Genomic DNA, 9,864 nt, shown 5'->3' with positions numbered 1-9,864 from the left:
CCTTGTCCCTTCCTTTTGAAACCCCTGACCTCAGCTTTCCTCCTTTCGAAATGCCAGAGAAAAGAAATGAAGTTGTCTAAGGTGACCTGTTTCTTTCCTAGTGGGCTAAGCCACGCTCCCAGTCCTCAAAGTGCCGTTCACTTTCCGGAACTGGGTTTTCCCATATGAATGATGTAGCATCCAGCGCATTGTACCTGGAGTCAGAAGACTCAGTTGCAAGTTTGGACACCACCCCTTATCAGCTGCGTGACTTAGGCAAGTTACTTCAGCTTTCTGAACTTATTACCCATCCTCAGAATGGCTGGCTTGAAATGAGTATGCCTAGACTTTGTTCCATTATCACTCTTAAGAGGGAGAGAGAGGGGGGAGAGAGGGAATCTACTGACCCGTTTCCAGCGGAGATTCAGGGAAGCCCTCCCAGGACTGGCCCCAGGCACCATCCCGGTAGCCTGCATAGCCTCCCTTCAACTGTTGCTTGCCCCTGCCCCCAACCCACCCCCGGCGCACGGCTGGCTTGACGTAGCGCAGCTCTTAAGTAGGTGTAAGTTGTTGGAAAACTGCGAATAATTCCAGGGTCAGTCACTCCCATTTACTCTAACGTGCTTCTCTGACCGGCCGGGTAAGCCCGCCTCTCCTCGTTGGGGTCCCATCCCCCATCTGACCCCCACTCAGCCTCCTCCTTCGGGAAGAGCAGCAGGCGAAGCGCGGTAAGCGCGGCTTACCCTCTCCCGGGCCACCCCCAGCCTGCGCCCTGCCCTCTGCGCCCAGCTCGCCCCGTACTCGGGCGTCCAGGAGCTCCCCCTCCGGGCAGCGCGCTGTGGCCGCCGGCGGGGTTGGCAGCAGCGCCCACCGCCCGGCGGCCCCGGCGACTCACCCGCCCGCCCACGTGCGTGGAGAGGAGCGAAGCGCAAACCAGTCGCGGTGCCTGCGCTTGCCACCGGTGGGTGCCTTACCTCGGAGGCCGCCGGGGGCCGTAACCCGAGCCCCGCTGCCACGACCCATATTTGCATAATTCGGTCCCCCCCCTTCTTTCAGACTCAGGGCTGGAGATGCGAGTCGGGCTCCCCTCCGAGGCGTCGTCTTGCCGGTGGTCAGCGCGGGGGCCGCAGGACGGGCCGGAGCGCAGGCGGAGCGGGCCGGCGCACGTGGTAAGAGTGCAGCTTTTTCTTTTTTCAGAAACGGGACTTTCCACGTTTTTGCCGAGGGTGGGGTACCTACAAGGGTGCTAATCTTGCTGCGATTTCCTTCCTTTCCCCTTTAATTTTTATCTCCAATTGGAAAAGAGCGCGCAGCGCAAGCGAGAAACTTTCCCAAATTTTCTCTGGGCGTTTGAAGTCAGGAAGATGGCCGTCCGCGGGAGAACCAATTTCGCGGCGGGCAGGGGGAGAACCGGAGCGCCGGAGGAGAAGCAGAGGCAGCTCACCGCCGCCCCGGGGTCCTGACCGCCGCGCGCGGGGCCGGGCGGGAGCGGACTCGCAGCAGCTGCGGCCGCGGCAGGTGAGCGGTCGGAGAGCCGCCTGCAGCGCCGCGCTTCTTCCACGGCGTGGCGCCGTAGCTCTCGGCCGCCCGGGCCCCGACGAGCCTGGGGCCGTCCTGGCCCGCCGCGGGAAAGGGCAGGGCCGGGCCCTAGAGGCTGTCCCGCGCTCTACGCCAGGCCTTGGCTGCTCTGGGGGCGGGAAAGGGGCTGGCAGGCGGCCGCTCGCCAGGTTTGAGCAATTGAGACCAACATCCTACGGGGCCCCGGCCAGGCCAGGAGCGCTCCGGGGGGGGGTGGGCCAGGGAGCGCCGGGAGATAGAAGCGGTCTGTGCAGCCAGCCAGAACCCACCACTATCTGGACCTCTGAAAAGTTTTTTTAAATTGCTTTGGGAACTAAGCAGAAAGGTTCCCATCGGGGCCAGTTTTTTTTTTTTTTTTTTTACATGCAAAGGGAAAAGCGCGTAAGGTGATGGCGACTCGAAACTGGCGTTAGCGTCACCGTTTGCTGTCACTCTGGACCTCGCTCGGCTCCCCGAGGTGGCTCTTGGTCAGGGATAGGAAGAATATTCCTCCTCATGTGCGTGTTCTGGAGTAGCGCTCGGATGCGGGCAGAGCGCATCTCCGGAGGGTAGGCTTTCGGGGGTGGATGACTGCGGTGGCGGCAGGTACAGGCAGTGAAGGTGAGGATGGGTGTCTTCGCAGAGCAGCCTATTCAGCAAACCCAGGCGCCCGCTCTGCCGACAAGGCATTCTGTTGGCGAGGCGAGCGCACGGGCGCGCTGTCAACAGGGAGGTGTGTAGCGTAAGGTGTGCGAGTGGGTGTGTGAAGAAGGCGGCGGGGGCAGGAGTGTGTGCAGAGGAAGTGGAGCGTGTGTGAGTGTAAGAGTGTGTGCGCGTGTGTGGCGGGGCAGGGTGAGTGTCCAAGCCTCCATCTGGACGCCCCCACACTGCCGACCGCCCAGACGCGCCGGGAAGGGCGCCCGCTCCGCGCAGCAGCTGAAGGGGGGCGGGGAGCGCGCGGGCAGAGGAAGGGTGGGGGTGTCTCCGGCTGAGGATTTCTCTCGAAGCTCCCCGCAGTTATCTGCTCCTCCTAGGGTCTACCCCCCCCCCGCCCCAAGGTGCCCAAAATACTTAAACAAACAAACAACCCCAAACCTGTTCCGTTTTCGCTCCTGTATAAATAGAACAGACTTTCCAAAAAAGCAATACCGCATTCACTCTTATCACCAGCTACTTCTTTCCACCAAGTAATTCAGAAAAAAGCAGTCAGCTTCCGTGAATGCATGCAGCTTTTTTTTTTTTCTTCTCTGCCTCCTTTTGCTTGCGGTTTTGAGCTGCCAAGAAAGTGAGTAGGGGTTTGACTGTAGTGTCTCGGCTCCGCTCGGTTTCTTTCCGAAGTTTAATTTTCCGGAATGGCTCCCAAACAAGGGCTGGGGGGGGCGGAGCTGCCGGCACCGGATCTTCGCCTTTTTTGGAAAGTCCCGGAGAACCGGAATTCCTCCCCGCCCGGGAGGCCGCGCCGCAGCCCGGACCGATCGCTCTCCCACAGTGGCCTAAGCCGGACCCGTGGCGCGCCCTATCCCCGTCCGGCCCTGCGCTCTGGACCCGGGCTGCGGCTCGGGCCCCGCGCCCCAGACCCCCGCGGATCCTCGCGGGCTGCGAGCCGGGAGTCGCGAGCCCGGAGGAGCCCGCGCAGCCAAGCCCCTATGCAAATCGGCCATGTGACGGCAAAAGCCGCCTGGCCCAGCCCTGTTCCTCAGTCCATATATGGGCAGTGACGTCACGGGCATTGAGGACCTGCCCATAAATACTTAGAGCAACACTTTCCGTCTAACCCGGAGAGCAGCAATTGATTAATAGCTCGGCGAGGGGACACACTGACTGTTATAACAACACTACACCAGCAACTCCTGGCTTCCCAGCCGGAACACAGGAGAGAGTCAGTGGCAAATAGCCAATTTTCTTCTTAAAAAAAAGCAACTTGTTTGCTAGTTTTATTTCTGTTAGATTTTTTTTTTTGAGGTGGGTAGTTGCTTTTAAGTGTGGAGGGCAAAAGGAGATACCTACCTAGGCTCAGTCCAATCCCTCTCCAAAACGGCTTCTCTGACACTCCAGGTAGCGAGGGAGTTGGGTCTCCAGGTTGTGCGAGGAGCAAATGATGACCGCCAAGGCCGTAGACAAAATCCCAGTAACTCTCAGTGGTTTTGTGCACCAGCTGTCTGACAATATCTACCCGGTGGAGGACCTCGCCGCGACGTCGGTGACCATCTTCCCCAATGCCGAACTGGGAGGCCCCTTTGACCAGATGAACGGAGTGGCTGGAGGTAAGCCGCTTACCCCCTTCGCGGACCGGGACCCACGCAGCTCGGAGATGGTGGGGGGGTTTCGGTGCATGTGCAGGACTTGGAGGAGAGGGTCGGGGCGCGAGGTGGACGGTGTTGACTGAACTGGCTTTGAAGAATGGAAGGGGGTGCAGGAGGAGCCCTCGTGAGCGGGGATCCGGGCGTTGGAGCTGGACGCGCGGGCAGATGCACCAGGTTGCCAGCGAGCGAGCGTGCGTGCGCCGCGGCGCTCCCAGCCCCTGGCGGGCGAGGGGCGAGAGTAGGAAAGGTGCCCCACCAGGCTTCTGGGCTTGTGCGGGTCTTTCCGCTGGCCGCACCCCAGTCTCCCCTCTCCCGGGGTAGGGGCAAAGTGACGGGAAAGTTCGGGGCTCTGGAGGAAAGCTGCGCGTCTGGAGAGCCGAGCGGCGGAGAAGCCCCAGAGGAAAGCGTCCGCCGCTCCCTCCTCGGCAGAGGAGACCCGGGGAAAATCTCGGAGCGCGCTCCCCCTGCGGCCTGCAGGAGCGCCCCCACCTGCGCGCCGCCCGCGAAATTGAGGGGGTTGGCCACTCAGGGAGGAGGAGGTGGAGGGCGGGCAACGGCGGGAAGCGGCCCCCTGGCTGCCGAGGGAGGCCCATAGGTCACTGGTGCCGCGAGTCTCCTCGGCGATGCGGTGGAAAGTGGTCTCCCGCAATCCCCGCGCCTTCCCCGCAGCCCTGCCACTGTCTTTGGGCTGGGGCGAGGACGCGCGGGTGTCGGGCAAGGCTGAAAAGGTTGGGAGGGGAAGGAAACCTATAGACTCCTTCCATCGCAGAGCCCGATTCCCTCCAGCAGTGGGAGAGGGAGGAAAGGAAGGCACCTGGGATGGGGAGCAGCCGGGAAATCACTGACCCCCTTCTTTGGCTCACCTCTCAGGCTGACACCTTCGCGGCAGTGGCTGGGATCAGTCTTCTGGGTGGTGTCTGCCCCAGCCGTGAGACCTCCCCAGGCAAAGGAGAGGGAGAGAAGTTCCAGGCAGATGGGGAATTTTTAATACCGTTGTTGCTATTTTTGGGTGTTTTTATTGGGGACTAGAGCCACAGATGGCTGTATATGGGGGTTGGGAGTAGCTCATCTGCTTTCCTGGAGGTGGTTTGCATCCTAGACTGTCACTGGCTGCCACAGTAGGCTCTTGGGCTAGCCTCTTCTGACTGTCTTTGGGCCACAATTTCCTCACCTGTTGAACCCTGCCTCAGCTCTACAGTGCTAAGATCCTGGGCCTTGGGGTTGGACTCATGTGAGACGGGGGTGAGAAGGGATTCTTGGCTGCATTCTCATTGCTCCACCTCCATTCTTCCTTTCCCCTCCCCAGATGGCATGATCAACATTGACATGACTGGAGAGAAGAGGTCCTTGGATCTCCCATATCCCAGCAGCTTTGCGCCTGTCTCTGCACCCCGAAACCAGACCTTCACTTACATGGGCAAGTTCTCCATCGACCCCCAGTACCCCGGTGCTAGCTGCTACCCAGAAGGCATCATCAACATTGTGAGTGCAGGCATCCTGCAAGGGGTCACCTCCCCAGCTTCCACCACAGCCTCATCCAGCGTCACCTCTGCCTCCCCCAACCCACTGGCCACAGGACCCTTGGGTGTGTGCACCATGTCCCAGACCCAGCCTGACCTGGACCACCTCTACTCCCCACCGCCGCCGCCTCCTTATTCTGGCTGTGCAGGAGACCTCTACCAGGACCCCTCGGCGTTCCTGTCGGCAGCCACAACCTCCACCTCCTCCTCTCTGGCCTACCCACCACCTCCTTCCTACCCGTCCCCCAAGCCAGCCACGGACCCAGGTCTCTTCCCCATGATCCCAGACTATCCTGGATTTTTCCCATCACAGTGCCAGAGAGACCTACATGGTGCAGCTGGCCCAGACCGCAAGCCCTTTCCCTGCCCCCTGGACTCCCTGCGAGTCCCCCCTCCACTCACTCCACTTTCCACCATCCGCAACTTTACCCTGGGAGGGCCCAGTGCTGGGGCCACAGGGCCAGGGGCCAGTGGAGGCAGCGAGGGACCCCGGCTACCTGGCAGCGGCTCTGCAGCTGCCACTGCTGCCACCTATAACCCACACCATCTGCCGCTGCGGCCTATTTTGAGGCCTCGAAAGTACCCCAACAGGCCTAGCAAGACCCCAGTGCACGAGAGGCCCTACCCGTGCCCAGCAGAAGGCTGTGACCGGCGCTTCTCCCGCTCGGACGAGCTAACACGGCACATCCGAATCCACACGGGGCACAAGCCCTTCCAGTGTCGAATCTGCATGCGCAACTTCAGCCGCAGTGATCACCTCACTACCCACATCCGCACCCACACTGGCGAGAAGCCCTTTGCCTGTGACTACTGTGGCCGCAAATTTGCCCGGAGTGATGAGAGGAAGCGCCACACCAAGATCCACCTAAGGCAGAAGGAACGCAAGAGCAGTGCCCCCTCCTCGTCGGTGCCGGCCGCCTCCACCACCTCCTGCACTGGGGGCGCGCAGGCTGGGGGGACCCTGTGCGGCAGCAGCAGCAGCACTATCGGTGGAGGGTCCCTCGGCCCTTGCTCGTCTCGGACCCGGACACCTTGAGATGAGACTCAGGTTGACCCACCAGCTCCTTGAGGCCCTTCATCCACTGGAGCTGCACGACAAACACTACCACCCATTCCTGCCCTTCCCTCATTTCGTTGGGCAAAGGGCCTTAGGAGCCTAGCACTGCCCCCACCCCTTTCCACTTAGAAGCAGGTCCTTCCCAAAAGTTAGCCCACCTTAGTCTCTCTTAGGTGAGTTGACTGTCACCCCAAGGTAATGGGGAGGCTCAGAAGGGGGTTGGGTGGGGGTCCCTGGCCTGGAGGGCTGAGGCATGACCCTGCTTTAAAGGGTTGTTTGACTAGGTTTTGTTTCCCCTCTCTTATTTTGACTGGTTACAGGTTTTTGACTCTGGATGTCAGAATTGATCTGAGATTTTTTCTACAGTAGGTTGGGAGACACTCATCCCTTCAGGTGGGGATAGCAAAAAAGGCAGAAGGAAAACTGATGTGCACTTTATGGCTTGGGACTGATTTGGGGGATGCTGTACAGTGGGTGAAGCATGGCCTTTATAAAGCTGCATTCTGTGGCCCTAGAACAGTGAATCAAAGCTTATCTAGTCATCTCAACCCTTTAAGCAATATGTATTATAAACTCCGAGAACAGAAGTGCAATGTGATGGGAGGGACATAGCAATATCTGCTCCTTTTTGAGTGGTTTGAGAAATGTAAAGACTATTTTTTCAGTGTATATCCATTCAGATTTTGTGTATTTTTGATGTGCACTGTTCTCCAAGTTCTGAACCTTTGGGAAAAAAAAGTAAAGCATTTATGATCTCAAAATGAGTCAGAGGTTAACTTATTTAAAGGGGGATGTACATATATTCTCTGAAACTAGGATGCATGCAATTGTGTTGGAAGTGTCCTTGGGTGCCTTGTGTGATGTAGACAATGTTACAGGGTCTGCATGTAAATGGGTTGCCTTACTATGGAAAAAAAAACCATCACTCCCTGGGTTTAGTATGGCTGTATATATCTGCCTATTAATATCTGGAATTTTTTTTAGAAAGTATATTTTTGTATGCTCTGTTTTGTGACTTAAAAGTGTTACCTTTGTAGTCAAATTGCAGATGGGAATGTAAATAATGCTACTGGAGCTGACTTGTTTGGTTATTAGCTCTTAATAGTTGTGGAAATATAAATGATTTATTCTAACACAAAACCACTAACTAAAGTTCAGATAAGGAATGGTTTATGACTATGGTGTAAATAAATACTTTTCAACAATATTTTTGCTGCAGAAATTACTTATGAAAGATTTATTGGGTGGGACTTCAACAGTACCCAGTGGGTTTTAGTACTTTGACCAAGCCAGGATCTCCAAGTCTTCTTTGCTAGCCTTTCGACACCAGCCCTCTCACCCCAAAGCAATCTCCATTCATAATCAAACGCTAGCGTTCTGGGGATTTCCCCCATGCATTAGTGTAAAAGTGGGGAGGCGTTGTTTTGACTCATTGTTCCGTCCTCTATAACAGCCTATAACTTCTCTCTGCTCCTGAGTGGGCTCCGGAAAATAAATACTTACAAACAAGTGCCCACTCGGAGACTACACATTTGCGGCTGTTTTCAGAACCCTGACCGGGGCCAGGAACTCAGACGAAATGTGGCTTTGTGGAAAGTGTGGTGGCGTGGTCAAGCTGGAAATGACTTTCAGGTTCCAGGATTAGTCTCATGACCACAGAAAACTTTTTGAAAAGCGCTATCACCTCTTCAGATCAAAAATGCACTCAGACACTGCTGATGACAGCATTAATAGGTTGCCAAAGGAATTACCCCAGGACTCATTTCTCTCCAGCCTTGTCTCCCCATTTACACCTATTCAGAAGGATCATTACACTGCCAAAGGTTTGGTGGGTCCGGAGACTATTAAACGTTCACCTTTTTAGATAAGTGTATACCAGCCTTAAGAAAACCTCAAAGACAATCTGAATCAAATAGGCAAAAATGGTCCTCCATAGCACTGGATAATGGTTTGCAAAACAATACACTATAGGGGTCATTTTACTGCAAGCCTTTTGTAGTGATTTTAAAATATAAATTTACCCCCTCCCCCAATAGTTATCTATGTATCATACAATGCAGATTGTCTTTGTGAAGTTATCTTTCTTTACTCTAAAATTGGACCTAAATATCATTTAACGTCACTTGCTGCCTCTGGATCCTTACACAAATGTAACACACTGGAGTGCCCACTGTTTAGCTACATCACCTGAAAACCCTGTCATCTGTTTGTCCTTTGGCACTGTTAGACTCTCTCAGGCGTGGCTGATAACAGATGGCCTGTATTTTAGAACAGCAGTGACAGCTTCTCCTGGAAACTACTTTTTGCCCTTACCAGCACTAGAATTCGAAATCTAATTTGTGAAGGTAACTAACCCTTATTTCCTTCCTGTCCTTATTTCAAAGATGCACAATACCTCTAATAACTACTAAATGGAAGTTTCTAAACTTCAGTGTCCAGATTGTTCTAGTGACTGGTGTCATTCCATTAGATTCATATTTCCTAGCTTGTCAGCATACTATCATCCTTGGTTGGCCAATTTTCTTAAAGAAATATGTATAAAACAATGCCACATTTTGATAATTGTGTTTTTAATGATACTACTCTCCTACCAAAATGTCATTATATTAAAATATAACACACCTAAGTTTTATGTGATTTATAGTTGTCTTGCCAAATTTTAATTTCAGAGCACCTTCAATTAAGACAACGTAAACAATTGTTAACAAAGCAACAGACTAAAAATCTCTTTTCAATAAGATGAAATACATTTTGGTGATAGTCAAATTGATTACATAATCACTTTCGCCTTGATGTGGGCTTGGTAAAGTGGCATAACATACATACCATAAGGAACACACCTTGATGTTTTTTCAGAGCCAACCTTGTGGATTTTACTCCTTGATTTCAATAGGTTAGGTCAATCTTTAATCAGATTTTATTATCTGCTTGAAACATTCAGGGTACTGTTCACAGGTGTCTCATTTTTTACTTTGCTCAAGAAATAAAGCATATAAAGCTGTCTGCTTTCTTTTATTCAATATGCTTTATTAAATAATATTATTGATGTTTCAGCTGTTACTGGGAATTCTTATTAAAAATAAACTTCTGGAGAGTAATTCCTTAAAGATCATAATGCAGTTGAGATGGTCCAGTACACATTAAAAATAGGTCTATTAAACCTAAATAAGGTTTCCAGTTATTCATAAACCAGGCTATTTAATTTCAATATCCTAACTGCTAATGAAATTAAGGCAAATTGTTTGGCATATATTAGAAATGGCTGTAGTGATGCTTTAACAGTTCGATACTACTTTGAGGGGTGGTGGTGGTGGGAAAGAATGGTCAGTATCATCACAAGTGCCTAAAATGCTGCCAGTCCAAACTACAATTAAATAAATTTTACAGAAAAAGGAAAGACAAGAAAATATTTAAGTCCAAAGGTTCTTTCCTCCGTGAATGAAAGCAT

The 9,864-nt window shown here is 53.4% G+C and overlaps 1 protein-coding gene across 1 annotated transcript; it reads left to right on the top strand.

The window, feature by feature from the left end:
- The first annotated feature begins 1,049 nt into the window (after window positions 1–1,049).
- Window positions 1,050–6,395, top strand: EGR2 (early growth response 2). The gene is made up of 3 exons (XM_060090426.1): window positions 1,050–1,148; window positions 3,692–3,800; window positions 5,146–6,395. The coding sequence occupies exons 1-3, from the start codon at window positions 1,050–1,052 to the stop codon at window positions 6,393–6,395; spliced, it is 1,458 nt and encodes a 485-aa protein (XP_059946409.1).
- The last annotated feature ends 3,469 nt before the right edge of the window (window positions 6,396–9,864 follow it).

The sequence above is a fragment of the Mesoplodon densirostris genome, chromosome 1 (assembly GCF_025265405.1).
Source record: "Mesoplodon densirostris isolate mMesDen1 chromosome 1, mMesDen1 primary haplotype, whole genome shotgun sequence".
NCBI classification, from domain to species: Eukaryota; Metazoa; Chordata; class Mammalia; order Artiodactyla; family Ziphiidae; genus Mesoplodon; species Mesoplodon densirostris.
Note: the sequence above shows the minus strand (reverse complement) of the source record. Positions and strands in the feature narration are given on the sequence as shown.